At 35.1% G+C, this 17,248-nt stretch overlaps 1 protein-coding gene across 2 annotated transcripts in view; it reads right to left on the reverse strand.

Moving 5' to 3' along the window:
* The window catches only part of LOC114195651 (probable alpha-mannosidase At5g13980), a 34,982-nt gene extending 19,707 nt beyond the window's left edge, over positions 1-15,275 (reverse strand). For both annotated transcript variants that reach the window (XM_028086204.1, XM_028086196.1), the window contains exons 1-14: positions 14,865-15,275; positions 14,686-14,769; positions 14,119-14,207; positions 13,722-13,896; positions 13,216-13,335; positions 12,878-12,961; positions 12,716-12,787; positions 9,785-9,898; positions 9,572-9,672; positions 9,379-9,472; positions 9,121-9,288; positions 8,949-9,038; positions 1,482-1,547; positions 1,327-1,383 (exon numbers count right to left, since the gene is read on the reverse strand). In XM_028086204.1, coding sequence (XP_027942005.1) covers positions 1,327-1,383; positions 1,482-1,547; positions 8,949-9,038; positions 9,121-9,288; positions 9,379-9,472; positions 9,572-9,672; positions 9,785-9,898; positions 12,716-12,787; positions 12,878-12,961; positions 13,216-13,335; positions 13,722-13,896; positions 14,119-14,207; positions 14,686-14,769; positions 14,865-15,098 — 1,548 coding nt within the window. In that variant the 5' untranslated portion in view covers positions 15,099-15,275. The remainder of the gene's footprint in view (positions 1-1,326; positions 1,384-1,481; positions 1,548-8,948; positions 9,039-9,120; positions 9,289-9,378; positions 9,473-9,571; positions 9,673-9,784; positions 9,899-12,715; positions 12,788-12,877; positions 12,962-13,215; positions 13,336-13,721; positions 13,897-14,118; positions 14,208-14,685; positions 14,770-14,864) is intronic.
* Between the last annotated feature and the right edge of the window lie 1,973 nt (positions 15,276-17,248).

Below are 17,248 nucleotides of genomic sequence, written 5' to 3' on the forward strand. Positions count from 1 at the left end.
TACAGTAAATAAAGGCCAATATCAAAGACTAGTTGGGAAGCTCATCTACTTAGCTCACACCAGATCAGACATAGCCTATGTTGTGAGTGTTGTAAGTCAGTTCATGCATGATCCAAGGGAGAGACATTTACAGGCTGTAAACAAGATCCTTCAATATTTGAAGAAAAGTCCAAGAAGGGGATTATTGTTTAAGAGAAATGAAAAATTAATAATGGAAGTGTATACTGATGCAGATTATGCAGGGTCTATCATAGATAGAAAATCCACTTCAGAATACTCCATGTTCTTGGGTGGAAATTTGGTGACTTGGAAAAGTAAGAAACAAAATATTCTTGCAAGGTCTAGTGCAGAAGCTAAATTCTGAGCTATGGCACAAGGGGTGTGTGAATTGCTATGGATGAGAATTATCCTAAATGATCTTAAAGTGGCATGTGAAGAACCTATGATCCTTTATTGTGATAATAAGTCAACCATTAGCATTGGTCACAACCCAGTTCAGCATGATAGGACTAAACACACAGAGATAGATCGACACTTTATTAAAGAGAAACTGGATAGTGGCCTTATCACTACTTCCTACATCCCATCTAGACTTCAGTTAGCAGATCTGTTCATGAAAGGTCTTCCCACCGAGCGATTTCATAATCTCACATGCAAGCTGGGAATGATAGATATCCATTTACCGGCTTGAGGGGGAGTGTTGTTATATTAAATGCAATATTAAAAGCTGTTGGTAGTATATTAAATGTATTATTAGAAGTTATTAGAAGCTCTTAGAAGATTCTAGAGATCTCTTGTAATTATTACTTTAAGGTTTGAGATCTCTATAAATAGAGAAGTTGATGTACTGTTTGTAGTGAATTAACAATACAGTAAAATTCTCTTTCTTTCAAATTATTCCTTTCAAGTGATTTAATAGAATAAAAGAATATAGAAGATATTCTTTTCTCTTTCTATCTTTCCGTCACATTTTCCCCTTTCTGGTTTGTTGTTTCTAACTGTCCCTTTTGGTGAATTTGTTTTGGGTTTTTTGAGTTTCTGCTTTCAAGGGTAGCCATTACAAATGCTCCCTTTTGTATTCAGCTTCACACAGATAGAAATAATAAAATATCATATCACTTTCTCCAAGAACTTTCTAACAGATTTTATTTATTACAGCTATCACATCATATTGAAGATACATTAGTATTTCATGAATGAAGACCACTAGAAGAACAAAAAAGATAAAGATTATGGTTATTTTCATTATATTAGTTTCAATTTCTCTATGTTCCATCATATATTGAATTTAGAACAATCAACAAATACTAGAGTGATATCACTCACCGGAAATCGAATGACTTCATTCCTCCTCCAACCAAGAGAGTTGTAAACCACAATGACCTAAGCAAGGAAAAAATTCATGAGAAGATAGAATTTAAGAAATAATTATAAAACAATATAACTGATGAAAGGAGAACAAAATATGTGATCAATTTTACCAAATTCTTCCCTCGAACTAGATCAACTTCTGATGCAGGACAATAAGTTATGTTCAAAAGTGGACACTGTAAAATATGAAAAAGGAAAAAGAATACTGAAAATATAAGAAGCTTGAACTTAAATATGATAATAAAAAACTATCATATCTAATAGTTATTATAATATTTTTGAGACAAAAGGGGAAGGCATAAAGCTCACATGTCATTACATTATAACATAAATTGAACTACATCAAAATATAACAACAAAGATCGAATGGACAAACTGTATATATTAACATGTTAAAAAATGATTGATTACAGCAAATAGAGAAATATGATATTTTATTACATAGGGAAATATCTTAACAAATATTTCACATTATTAATTATTGATTTATTCCTACTCATGTCTGTACACCAAACACGAAATCCATCATATGCCTTGTTGATTTCTCTGTTTTGTCACTAATTTGATGTTAGGCCATGACTTTTTCCCTAGATGCATTAGCCCCAACATTGCCACTCTGACTTTCAACATGGCATTAAGAGTCTAATGAGAAGGGAATCTTAGTTTACGCTTTCCCTATGGGCCAGGCAACTGCTCATAGCTCTTCTAGAAACCGTGACATTTAACACGGTTTATTCTGCTGACGACAGCCACCAATAGCCTTGTTCCCTATAGGCACCATGCTCTTAAAGATATTTTTGCTATTCGGAAGCCATTATGTACTCCGAGTGTTTTTTTTCTCTCTTCAGTAATTGTCATGTCCTCTAAGTATTTTTGGTCACAGTCTCTCAAGGGGTCTTCTATGGGCCAGACAACTGCTTATTATAGGTGCAATTTTCTTTTAGAAACCGTGACATTTTCCAGTTTATTTATTTTTTCTGCTGATGACAGCCACCAATAGCATTGCCTTGCTCCCTACAGGCACAATGCTCTTCAAGATATTTTTGCTATTCGGAAGCCACTGTGTATGATAGAATATTAAAGGTGTATGTGAGAAGAAATAAGAACTGAGTTAGTTAGTTAGTTAGTCTGTTAGTAGGTTGTTTGGGAATGAAAGTTTGTTTTAGGAAAAGTATAAATAAGAAGGGGGGTAGTGTTGTAAAAGGGGGTATTCGTTTTGTTTTTGTAAGTGTAAACAGGAGTCATAACAGATCCTGTGAGGGGGGAATTGTTGTCTTTCCCTGGACGCATTCTTTGAGAGAATAATAAAAGTCTATTTCTGTTTCTTTCTGTGTTGGTGTGAGTGAGTTCTGCCCGAGTAGCTTGGGTTTCTAGCTCTAAGAAACCTAACAATTGGTCCAACCTGCCGGATCCAAGGGCCTGTTATCATGGAGGGAAGAGTTGCTGCGTTGGAAAGGTGGACCAGCGAGAATGGGAAGATTATCTTGGAAATTCAAGAAAATCTTCACGAAATCAGAAATATGATTAAGAATAGCAAGAAATCAGAAGAAGGGTCTGAGAAGAGTTCTGAAAATGGGGAGAATTCTGTTAACAACAAGAAAGGAGTTGTAAAGATGATCAGAAAGGAGGAGTCTGATTCTGACAGTGAAGAAGAGGTCCAGAAGCAGTGGATGAAAAGGGTAGAGTTACCAACTTTTGAAGGCAGTGATCCTATGGGCTGGATTGCTAGAGCAGAAAAGTTCTTTGAGATTCAAAATATTTCTCCAAAAGAGAAATTACGATTAGCATTCATAAGTATGGAAGGAAACGCTAGTCATTGGTTTAGCTTCTGGAAAAAGAAATCCAAGAACCCATCTTGGGAGAGTTTTGTCGAAGCTTTGAATAAAAGATTTGGAGGCAAGGATAGGAGTACAGTCTTTGAGAAATTAGCATCCATAAGGCAGAATGAGGGAGTAGAAGAATACGTACAAGAATTTGAAAGATTGGTGGCTCAAATTCCAGATTTATCAGAAGAACAACTACTGGGGTATTTTTTTGCAGGATTACAAAGCCGGATCAGAAGCCAAGTAAAGCCACATGATCCAAGGGATTTAATGAGGGCAATGGAGATCTCTAGGGATGTGGAGGAGTCTCTTAATGAATCATGGGCAGGAAGAACAAACACCTATCGGACAACATCAGCAGCAGACACCAGATTTCAGAGAGGAATGGGTGTGGTATCAAGAACTGAGACTTTTAAAGGGGCTGGAAACTCTCAGTCTTCTCCCAGCAATATGAGTACAGCAAGGAAAGAAGGAGGGGGAACCTCATCTATGGGCTCTAGGACAAGTGGAAATCCAACAACAGGAGGGAGTAAAAACAGGGCAGTCAGAAACTTGCCTTACCCAGAGTACCTAAAGAGAAGGGAAGAAGGAAGATGTTTTCATTGTGGAGGAGCTTTTGGGCCAGGCCACCGCTGCCCAGAAAAAAGCTTGAGAGTGGTAATTCTAGCAGAAGATGAGGAGAATAGTGAGGGCAGAGAGGAGGATGGAGGAGAGGAGAGAATTGGAGTGTTGGAAAACAAAAGAATGGAGCTATCTCTGTTCTCAGCAGGAGGCTTAACGCAAAATAATACCATGAAATTGCAGGGAGATATCAATGGGCGAAAGGTATTAATTTTAATTGATAGTGGGGCGAGTCATAATTTTGTTTCAGCACAATTGGTGACAGAATTGGGATTAATGGTGGAAGATACCCCTCCTTACTGTGTCAGATTAGGGGATGGACACAAGAAGCAAACACAAGGGTGTTGCAAAGATGTAGAAGTTAATTTGGAGAATCATGTTGTTAAAGAGACATTTTTCCTGTTTGAATTAGGAGGAGTTGATGTGATTTTAGGAGTGGAATGGCTAGCATCTTTAGGAGAAGTTAAGGTAAATTGGAACACCTTAACCATGAGTTTTAATGTGGCTGGAAAAGTGGTGAACATTCAAGGGGATCCCACTCTGACAAAAAGAATTGTGACACCACAAGCCCTGTTGAAGGAAACTGAAATTGAAGCAATCTCCTTAGTGTGGGAGTTGGGATTAACCAGTCACGAAGAGGAAGAAGGGGGGAAAGGATTGTCAGCCAAGCAGCAGGAGGAATTGGAGGAGGTTTTGCAGGAACATAAGATCATTTTCCAAGAAAAACTGGAGCTGCCACCAAGGAGGGGGATTGATCATAAAATACCTATCAAAGTAGGTGAAAACCCTGTCAATGTGAGACCATATAGGTACCCTCATCTGCTGAAATCTGAGATAGAAAAACAGGTGGAGGAAATGCTGAAATCTGGAATCATCAGGCCCAGCAATAGCCCATATTCCAGTCCAGTCATCCTAGTAAAGAAAAAAGATGGGAGTTGGAGGTTTTGCATAGACTATAGGGCCTTGAATAAGGTCACTGTGGCTGATAAATTTCCAATACCCGTGATAGAAGAGTTATTGGATGAACTACATGGTGCTACCTATTTCTCCAAAGTTGATTTGAAGGCAGGTTATCACCAAATCAGGATGTATGAAGGGGATATACAGAAAACAGCTTTCCGCACACATCAGGGCCACTATGAGTTCTTGGTCATGCCCTTTGGGCTAACCAACGCGCCAGCAACCTTCCAATGTGCCATGAACACAGTTTTGCAGCCATACTTAAGGAAGTTCGTATTGGTGTTCTTTGACGACATCTTAATCTACAGCCAATCATGGGAGGATCACATGGGTCACTTAAAACAGGTGTTGCATACACTGCAGCAGCAACAGTTCTTTGCAAATAAAAAGAAGTGTGAGTTTGGGAGACAAGAGGTGAAATATTTGGGCCACGTAATATCTAAAAAAGGGGTAGAGATGGATCAAGACAAGCTGGCAGCAATTCATCAGTGGCCTTTGCCAAAAAATCTTAAAGCCTTGAGGGGTTTTCTTGGGTTGACTGGGTATTATAGAAGATTCATCCGAGACTATGGAAAAGTAGCAAAACCATTAACACGTCTATTAAAGAAGGGATGTTTCTGCTGGAATGAAGAAAGCACTAAGGCTATGGAGGCTCTAAAGAAAGCTATAACAACAGCCCCTGTTCTAAAACTACCAGACTTCAGCCAACCTTTTTCCATTGAGTGTGATGCATCAGGCAGTGGGCTGGGTGCTGTGCTAACACAGGACAAACGTCCTATTGCTTTCTTCAGCAAAGGCCTATCGGACACTTCCTTAACTAAGTCCATTTATGAAAAGGAGTTGATGGCTTTAGTTTTAGCCATACAGCATTGGAGACCTTATTTATTGGGGCAAAAATTTACAGTATATACAGATCAGAGGAGTCTAAGGTATTTGTTAGAGCAGCGTATCACCACACAAAACCAGCAGAATTGGTTGGCCAAATTGATGGGATATGAATTTAATATTGTTTATAAAATTGGAGCATCCAACAAAGTAGCTGATGCCCTTTCTCGAAGGGGGGAGAATGAGGAGGATGACAAAGAATTGACTATAATGTCCATACCATTCTGGCAGGACTTCCAGAAGATATTGGCAGAAGTGGAAGAAGATGCAGAATTACAGAAGATCATAAAAGGGCTGAAAGAGAATCCTGGGAAGCAGGGGCAGTATACTTTAGAACATGGAAGACTTCATCATAAAGGCAGGCTCGTGCTATCAGCCAACTCTGCTTGGATTCCAAGACTGCTGGCTGAATACCATACCACATCTACAGGAGGTCACTCAGGGGTGTTCAGAACTTACAGGAGGATAAGCCAATCACTATACTGGATTGGAATGAAGAAGATGGTAACAGATTTTGTGGCTGCTTGTTTGGTGTGTCAACAACACAAGTACCTAGCATCTTCACCACAAGGGTTGCTACAACCTTTACCCATACCCAATGCAGTATGGGAGGACATTAGTTTGGACTTCATTGTCAGGCTACCAAAATCCAATGGGTATGATTCAGTCTTGGTGGTGGTGGATAGACTAAGTAAATATGGGCATTTCATACCAATTAAACATCCTTATTCAGCCAAGAGCATAGCAGAGGTGTTTGCCAAAGAAATAGTGAGACTACATGGGATTCCTGCATCTATTGTTAGTGACAGAGACCCTACATTTTTAAGTCTCTTCTGGAAGGAGTTATTCAGAATGCAGGGAACACAGTTAAACATGAGCACTGCGTACCATCCTGAGTCAGATGGCCAAACTGAAGTCTTAAATAGAACCTTAGAAACATACTTGAGATGCTTTAGCTCAGAACAACCCAAATCTTGGTCTCACTTTCTCTCATGGGCAGAATACTGGTATAACACCAGTTTTCACGGGGCAGCCCAAAAATCCCCTTTTGAAATAGTTTATGGCAGACCACCTCCTTCCATCAGCAGATTTATTCCAGGAGAAACCATTGTGGAAGCAGTAGCACAAGATCTCATGACCAGAGATGAAGCTTTGAGCCAACTCAAGTTCCACCTCGCAAGAGCCCAAGAGCATATGACGAAATATGCGAATAAACACAGGAAACAATCCTCCATCCAAGTAGGGGACTGGGTTTTTCTGAAAATTCGCCCCCATAGACAGGTCTCAATGCCCACCAGACTGCACCCAAAGCTATCTGCTAGATATTATGGTCCTTTTCTAGTGCTGAAACAGGTAGGTCCAGTAGCCTTTGGATTACAACTTCCAGAAACTGCCAGGATCCACCCAGTATTTCATGTTTCACAATTAAAAAAAGCAGTAGGCACTCATCAAGTTGAGAAAGACCTGCCAGAAGGTTTGCAAGGCAGGACCTCTAATTGGTTCCCAGAGAAGATATTGGATAACAGATGGGGACCTATACCAGGGAAGGAAGATGCAAGACCGCAAGTCTTAATTCAGTGGAAGGATAAAGGGGTAGAAACAGCTACTTGGGAAGACGTCACAACTATCCAACAGCAGTTCCCTGACTTCAACCTTGAGGACAAGGTTGCTCAGCCAGAGGGGAGTAATGATAGAATATTAAAGGTGTATGTGAGAAGAAATAAGAACTGAGTTAGTTAGTTAGTTAGTCTGTTAGTAGGTTGTTTGGGAATGAAAGTTTGTTTTAGGAAAAGTATAAATAAGAAGGGGGGTAGTGTTGTAAAAGGGGGTATTCGTTTTGTTTTTGTAAGTGTAAACAGGAGTCATAACAGATCCTGTGAGGGGGGAATTGTTGTCTTTCCCTGGACGCATTCTTTGAGAGAATAATAAAAGTCTATTTCTGTTTCTTTCTGTGTTGGTGTGAGTGAGTTCTGCCCGAGTAGCTTGGGTTTCTAGCTCTAAGAAACCTAACAGTGTACTCCGAGTTTTTTATTTTCTCTCTTCAGTAATTGTCGTGTCCTCTAAGCAGTTTTGGTCACAAAGTCTCTCAAGGGGTCTTCTATGGATGACATTTGTAAGAAGCTTGACTCAAATAATACATAAGCTTCAACTTGAGGGGATTGTTAAAGATATGATTTGTAACAAGCTTGACTCATGTGATACATATGCTTCACCTATTCTATATTAGAAAATGACAGGGAAATCACATGAAATGATTAGTGTAATAGATTCCATGTGCAGCAATCAAGGGGGATTGAGTGATTTATATAATCAAATAATTGAGTGATTTGAGCAAGGAATAGGAAGGAAGTTGACCCATATAGCATAGGAAAGGAGTTAGGGAGATCAAGAAAAGCTAGAAGAATAATACAATTAAGGGGAGAGTGCAGGGTCTCTCAAGCACCCTGTTTTACTTTCATTTCTGTAATTATGCTTTTCTGGTATTACCATCAACTGGTACCAGGATCTCTCAAAATCTGTTCTTCACTTCCTGCTATGTTCTGCTGCTACAGCTTCATGGAATTATTTGTTTGGATTTGGAGATTTTGGCATGTCCTAAATCCTCAGACCGATTCTCACTGACCAGGTTTACTGGTTTCATTTCAGAAGAAATAAAGAAGTAAATCTTGTGGCACAGTGCAATATGCTAATTGGTACATCTGGGTGGAGCTAAGCTCTTGCATTTATTTAGGAAACGCCTTCAGATAAGTAATTGCTTTGGCATCATACTAGATGTTTTGCTTCCACATGGTGTAAAGCAAGTACCTATTTTTCAAATGGGTAGCTTTACTACATTTTGGTCCTGATGTATACTTTTCTTTTCTCTTGTTAAGGACAAATTCTTAATTTATTTTAGCTCTGTTATATTCTCATCTTTCTCCCAATATGTTTCTTCGTATATAAAAAAATAAATACTATTGTGAAGAAAATATCCCTTTTAAGTCAAAATGCTTAATACAAGAAACATGACAACATTTTTTTTGGTAACTGAATACTTGATAAATAAAGATATTTCTATGTAGTGAAGATGAAGAAAGGAATATAATCCATTAAAAATAAACAAAATCAGGTTTGACATGAAATACACCAAACGGTAATTTACTATCGAGCTAAGGAATAATAAAGGATAAGAAATCATTTATCAACAGCTAAATTTTTGAAAAAACATTTTAGGACAAGGAAGAAGCAGGCCATTTCAGCAAATAATACAAATAGTGCACAAACTTAAAAAGATTCTAGATCTTTTACTTGTTGAAACTTTGTAACTGGGTTTTGACATCTAGAAAGCAATGGTGATTCAACCAAGCAAGCCAGTGATGATGAAACCAATTCCTCAGCCTGCAAAAAAGCAATATTCCACTAGACGATACACTAACAAATGGTTATACACAATAACTTGAAACAGACGCTGAAACCACACCTCCGTGTAGCCTATTGCCAGCCGTTTAGAATAATCATTGGCAACATGCTGCTTTTCTGTGCCAGTGACTGCATCATGGTGTTGAGCAATTGCTAAAGCATCAGCTAATGAATCTGTATTTGGCCCTGAATTCCTTCTCCCCCTAAAAAATTCTAGTTGTCTTGCAGCCTAATAATTTATTTGTAGAAAGTAAATATCAAAACACAGGTGGACTACAGATGATGATTACCTTGTAAACTATAAAAATACAAATCATACCAAGTAATAGCCACTCATTAATCTGACGTAGCGTTTGATAGCTGGTCTACTGGTAAAGTATCCTGTCCAGTAACCATTTGCATGATCCGCATAACTGGGTTTTGTTCATGCACATATGAGGAGAAATGTCATACCATACAAAAATATAATAATTAAGCAAATAGATTATGAAACAGCTACATATTAAACTCACGGGAAGAAATCATCCGTCTTGATTGGCCAGTACTCATTGGTAGCAAATTTTGCATCAGTATATATGGATGGTGTAGAGTACAGAGCATTAACACGTCCATCCTAAAGTTGCAAAACATTTAACAATAAGAGTTCATAATAACACCAAGAATAAAGACATGAAGTCAAACCACAAGTTAAACCACAAATAAATTCATGTATATGAGTGAGTTACCTTGTTTACATAATGAATGAGTTTGTCTAGCTGCCGGAACCATGTATGTGCATATTGATACTTAAAATCAGTTCCCATTGTCCACATTATATGATTTGTTCGAGTTATGTTTGCCTAAAGTAAAATAGTGTAAGATAGCGATTTAGATGAGATCCTGAATAAAAGCAATTAAAGTTCCCGCTATTACAAAAAACTCAGTAGCAAAATAAAAATTCCTATTCAAGCTTCAAGCTAATATCATCTTTTTCTGTTTTTTCCATTTGCTTTAAATTTAAGGTCATGGTTGAGTTCTTGTTTACAGTTTAATTTATCCCTTTTCAAAACTATGATGGTTGACTCAGTAAAACCTTGTTAAGGTTCCTAGTTCATCTAACTGTTCCAGATCATCTGATGGTTCAAGTGAGTCTGACTTCGTCAGTACATCTTCATTAGTGCTTTTGTCTTTTATAAGAGCATTCGATGACATCAAATTGTCTGCTTGCATCCAGACTTTAACTTCCTCTTAGACTTGTATCATCTGAAGAGTCTGCATAAGTGACATTTCAAACTCAGCAGTGAAAGCACTGTTCACATATTTTTCTTGGCTTGTTTCGGTGTGATTTACTGAACTTAGTTAAGGTAGTTATGCTGTATAAATAGGAACATATATCAACAATTTTTTCAATTGAGAGTTGTTGTTCAACTGTATAACAGAAAACTGTTAGTTAAGAGAGTTCACTTTGAGAGAAACTTCAAGCTATAATTTTTAACACTTCAATTTAGCCACGTTATTTTCTATTGTGATTTTTCCTTATTCTTCCTTCGTTTACCTTCTAATTGTTTCTTTTGCGATTTATCTAATATCATGTTATTTGTATGGTAGACGCTTTTGCAGCAAATTTGTTTTGAGCTATTCCGCTACAAAAACCATTTATGGAAGTTAGAACAAGTTAGTAAGGCTGGTCATTCAGGCAGTGGTTTTTTTGGTTGTTGATTCGATTTGTATAGCAGAAATCTTATTCAGCTAGACAGTAAACATATGCCTTATCCAAAACATAAAAATAGAAATTTTTTTCTAGATAAATATGATTGGTAATTTATGCAATTATACTATGAAATATAATGATTTTTTACATCACTAAAGATTGGTTTTCCTTCTTTGAACTCTAAAAATTTCCTACCATACACAGAAGATTACTCATAAATCATCACAATAAGATTTTAGGTTGTGGGTAGTGTGATGAACACATTTTTATACACTTTTAGAATACTTAACCATAGCTATCTTGAGGTATAATTGAGTTTAAATCCATTGTTTTAACTAGGATTTGTTCAAATGAGATAATATGAACTTTGAATCAAATTATGCATTAAAATCATCTCTTTAAGCCATGTTAGATGATAGGTGTTCTAGGTAGACGAAAGGCACTACATGATCTAGTTAGATGAGTTTAACTAGCGAGTCTAGTCTATGGAATTTGTCTAGATGACTTGATAAATCATCTATGACATGAGCTTTGATGATGTTATATAATTGGATAGATGTTTCCTAAATGTTCTAATGCATGCTTTGTATAGTTGAAATGAAAGCAATCTCATAAACCATCTATAGATGATACAATTTTGAATCGTCTAATGCCTTATAGACAATGCAAGCATGGCTGAATTTGAGATTTTCTAGTGGTTAAGAGAAGCTAATATCATAAGCTTGGAGAAAAAAATAAAGTGTTCTTAAAGATGGAAAAGAAAAGATGGTAAAAGACAAGTCATCTAGTCAACATACTGTCTAATTAGTGTATTTTTGAAGTTGTCTAGTCAATACATTGTTGGATTCGTCTTACATGCTTTGCTAGACGCGTCTACTCAATGGTTTGCCAGACTCATCTAATGATATTATCATTTGATGGACTCGTTTGATGCACTTGTCTACTGAGACTCATTTGATGGTTTCGTCTGACATGTATCATTTGGAGAACCTCGTCTACACCTATTGTTTGTTGAGTTGGATCTTCTACAAGATAGAGTTGTTATTAAGGTATTATTTTGCGAGAGCTATTATGGAAGAGATGGAGAATCAACTTGTCCTCTTACAATTGTTTATTTTTGTTTTATCATTTATTGTTTTAACCCCCCCACCAAATTACTATTTTTATGTTCTAATCCTTATTGCAAATTCTAATAGGTACCGTTTTAAGTGACTTAATCAATCGAAATCATTGGGAGACGACTTGAGTCAGCTTAACCTCATCTATATTCATTCTATTAATTTTTTTGTGAAGCAAACACCCAATTCAAGGCATTAGACGATTAGTGCAGACCATTAGACAATTACTGCAACACTTAAGATTCACATTTATTTGACAACAATCATGGTAATGTGGGTTTGGCTTAAGTCTCATTAATGTTAAAACTCCTCGGTGAATCCCCTCGAAAGACCCAACCGTGTATTTGATACTTGAGAAGGAGATTGTTAGAAATCTAAGTATGAGTCTAAATCTTACATTGAGTAGAAATGACAAAGTTAAGCAACATAAAGACTTAAGATTAAAACTGAAAATATATGATTAGGGGGCTTAAAGGAACCCTCTCACTTTCTTCTATTTATAATGAAAATCTTATACAAGGATACATAGAAGACTAAGAGACTGCACTAGAACCCTAGGTTCAAAACTAGATACAGTTGTAGGAGGTTTTCAACACTCTACACCCTATACTTAGGGTTAATGATAATACATAGATGCAATAATTCTAAAATATAGGAAAAAAGGACCCATAAACTTATGTTAATCCCTTATGTGAGTTTGGTTCATTCAATCTCCATGGTGAATTCCCCTCGAAAGACCCAACACCTCTCAATCACTCAACTCAATTTTTAGTTTCTAATCATGTTCTTAAATCTCAAAAGTCAAATAACATTTTTAAGAAGTCTGAAGATAAACACGCTCAACTTACCTGTGATAATGCAGCTGCAACAAAGTCATTCACTCGTTCTTGGACATTGTAATCAAATAATTCCATGTTATCCTTCAGGAACAAAGTAAGCAAAGTTTAGCAGAACAAAGAACTAAAATAGTTGTATGTGATAACAAAATTAATAAGTTCTTATAATATTACTTGAACTATCGGTGAGTTATCATTAACTTCAAAGTAAAGTCCAGCAGGTGGCTCATAATTTTCAGGGAACGCTCCGGCAAAAATCTGGAAGAACAAAAAGGATACTCAACATAATAAAAGGAAACATTTAATTTAAGAGAAACCAATCATAAAAATACAAAGACTCTTAGTAAGTGAACTTATATCTAATTCAACCTTACAAAACTAACTTGTAAAATGAGGATTACAACTTACTTATATATATTATAAAATTCGACCTTATTCTTAGTCAATGTAGGATCTCTAACAACAACCATAAAATATTTAAAGAGAAAAATAAAATATTTCTTGATATTCACCTGGGCTGAAGAGCCAAGGCTCTTACTACCATGCCAGATAACCTCAAGACGCTTCTCCTTCTTGCGCTTAGCCCTATCTTGGTAGTCTATCCGACCAAAGAAAAGTGAGTCAAAGCCAACCTGCATACAAAGTAGAACCAATTGATAAACCACATAGAACATAACACTTCTGACACATATCTTCTTCAAAATATATTCACTAGTCATTATCAAAATCATGCTTTGCTCATTATGTATTTTAGAAATTTTTTTATTCCATTCTTGCTATAATTTTATTCTTTATTGCATGTGTATCTTGCTATTAATGCTAGGATTATGTATTCAAAACAATCCCATAGTTACAGAGATTTGTTTCCTTAGAATTAGCTATCTATATTTCCTAAAATAACTACCAAGCTTATGTATTTATAGGTCCATTGCCCTCATTATTAAAATACAAGAGAAACATATTCTTTATAAATTTGAGAGTCATGACAAGATTCATTGCTTGAAGATCTATGGCATACTTCAGCTCCCAACAGGTAGGCCTGCACAGCAGAGTGTCCAAAAGGATCAATTTGCCAACCAATTCTAGGAGTCACACCAAATTCCTCTTTCAGAAATTGATGTCCAAGTGCAGTCTGATCAATCATGTCTATGTAATGTGTAACCGCCTCATCATGCATAGACATGGCGCCATTTCTGTAACAAGGAGAAAATAAAGGAAAGAAATAGCATCAATCCCCAAGTAAAAGACGATTGAAGAATACAATAATGGAGAGATAATCGCCCATAGATATTGGAACTATCACAAACGAATTCTTAATCAGTTTGTTTTCACAGTGAAGGATAGCTTTCATTTCACAATTGAAGAATGACTTTGTTCTTAATCACAGTGAAATCTGTAGTCAGAAAGGTATTTACATGAACTCTAGTTGACCCGAACTAACAAGTTTCTTAACAACATCCTGAACAGCTTCACTTTGATCTCTCCACCATCGCTTGAAAAATGCCTGCATTGATGAAAGTGAAAGAATTAATATGAAAGCCTTTAAAGAAAGAGCATTTCTTTAAAGAGTTGATCCCAAGAGAGAGCATTTCACATGAGCATTTAAAGAAAGCCTAAAAAGTAATCCATACTTTCAAAAACATCTTCTTTCCTCATTTTCTTAGTATTCCTATTTGTCAATGTCACAAGCATTAACAGTCTTAGGTAAATCAAGCTTGCTGTAGGAGCAACATTAATCTGTTGCCACAAGAAGGATGTGAAATATAAATCATGACATTTGGTAAAAAGAATGCAAAGGAAGGCATGAACTACAAAAAGGAAATGAAATGCTTTGCCGGATTGTATCCTGGAACATCACATCACTACTTTTAGCCCAAAAAAGCAACTTCAAAATTTCCTCTTGGCACAAGCAGCAGCACTTTGATCCAACAAAGGAAACTCAAGAAAGCAACATACAAGGGATTAAAAAAAAGTCAACTCACCATCTCAACATAGATAAATTTTCTGTTCTTGTCAGCCAACAGTGCGTGCACCATAGAGTCCAACACATTCTGCACACAAGCCCCCTACACATTGCAACATAACAAACAAGACCCTCAACTTGCAATCTTCAGACACATTGTTCACAAGTCTAGCCAAAGAAAGAGAATTAAATAAACACCTGAATTGAATTGTTAGAACCAACATAGTACTGATCAACGGTCTTCAACCAACCAACATCGTCATGGGTATGAGCTACCAGATGAACATTGAGCTTGTCAGGGACTATACCCTGTGATGTGTTGTACACCATAAACTTGGATTGCCCACAGAGGAGTATTTCCAAAAGGGTCAACAAAAAGAGCAATTTTTTTGCCATTAGATGCTGAAAATGAAAAATGGTGGCTTCACCCATGAAAGGAAAACCGTTTCAGACGCCAAAGAAAAGCGGAAAAGATATAATTTTTCTTAATTTGTTTGGGAATATGGAAGATGGAACACCTCCCACTCGGTGATCATGGACAGCGGTGATGAAGCAAGCTCGTGAGAGTCACTTCCATGTGTTGTGTTCGAAGGTTAGAAGCACACACTGGTGATTTTATCGGCTCTTAGTTTTTTTTTTTTTTTTTATTTTGTGGTAATCAAGTTCTCGTTTTGGTAATCATCGATTCTTACTGACTTCGCTTCTAATCTAGCCAAAATAAATGACAGAGAAAGTACATCATTTTAAAAATAAATGTATTTCAAGGATAAGATTTTTAAATTCCTTCACATTTTCATAGAAATTGACTTCATTTATCAATAAATAAATAAATAGTTAGTTTTAGGAAAATGGGCTCGATCCTTTTAAATAATCTGTGATTTAAATATTGTAAGTCATAAAGTATTGAAGTTAATCGGTGAGTTTTTTTCATGGATATTTCAACTTAATAACATGATTGTTTCAGAAAACAGATTTTAATTTCTATTTCTTTAATAATAGTTGTTTTAGTTTTATTTTTTACTTTTTAGACTATGGCAAATTTCTTTCTTAGGTAGGAGTAAGATATAAAAGAATACAAATTTGCTTATTTTAAAAAATAAGAACTGAAATTAATGTTAAAAAATACATTTTGCTGTGTTTTTTGTTGTTAACAATCTTTTCTCGTGAATAATGAAATTATTACTTTTTTACTTGCTGATCAAGTCATGTTTGTAATAAATGATTTTATACAATCATTCCACAATATATTATTATATAATGTAAATCCTAACAACTATAATTGTAAGTTTAAATTGTTTTTACTACAATTAATTTTGTTCAACCAAGCTTAGAGATTTTAGTAAATTTTAATTGATCAAAAAAGTGTGTTGGAAAACACGGTTAACACTCTTAAAACAAAAATGATGAATTGACATAATGAGAATAGTTAGTTTTTTAACATTATTTATCGTTTGCATAACACTACTTAATAAATAATTCTATATAAAAAAAATAACTATTAAACAAAATCATGGCCCCTTAATAATACAGTGTGGTGCATGATAAATCTAAGAAATACTTGCTTATTTTAAAAAAGTTATATCAAAGGTTAATTTAATAATAAATATTTTAAAAGAATTATTAAATAAATAACACCATATTGAATCACATATTAATAACAAAATAATGAGTGTAAAATGTGTATTAAAATATATTTTATCCCTAATCAAATCCTTGTCAAAATCAATGGAAGTCTCCTCCATCAGTTGTTAGTAGCATTGTCTTCATTTGTCTGACATAATCACTACAAAGCATTTTCCATTTGCTTTTTTTTTAATTTAATAATTAATTAGGTTTTAGGATAACTGGGCCCAATTCAGATAAAGACAAATGATTTTGTTTTAATTTAGATAATACACATATATTTTTCTTATACATACATACATACATATATATATATATATTAATCATTTCTTTTTTCTTTTTGATTTTCTTTTTTATCATATATTTTTTTCTTTCTAAATATATTTTATATGTTGATCAATGTTTTAGATATTTATAAATTATTTCCTTTCTTTGTTTTTTTAAAAGAAAAATAAAAGTGGGGTCTCAGACATATCTCAAACTGTATAATTTCTTATCCATTTGCTGAGTCAAGGAATAATTTGAAGCATCAAATATCGGCCCCACATATCATCTAATGGATCTAACTTAATCCATTTCTAATGTAGTTTATAGTTTTTTTTTCCTAACTTCATCTTGGATTATATTAACTGATTTCGTTGGTCTACTTTAAAAGATATATATATATATATATATATATATATATATATATATATATATATATATATATATATAAAACAAAAAATACTAGGTATAAAAACATTCTTTTAAAATTTAATTTATTTTAATTAAATTAATTTTAAGTTTAATATAGTGATTGATGCATAACTTATCACATATATTTTTCATGAAATAAAACTATTTTTTATATTTTTAGACATAATTATTATTAATGTCATACATTTTTCTATTTAACCATGTTCATGTTCATTTTGTAAATTTATAGAACTAACTTATCGGATCAAACTCGTTTTAATAGT

The sequence above is a fragment of the Vigna unguiculata genome, chromosome 1 (genome assembly GCF_004118075.2).
Source record: "Vigna unguiculata cultivar IT97K-499-35 chromosome 1, ASM411807v1, whole genome shotgun sequence".
NCBI classification, from domain to species: domain Eukaryota; kingdom Viridiplantae; phylum Streptophyta; class Magnoliopsida; order Fabales; family Fabaceae; genus Vigna; species Vigna unguiculata.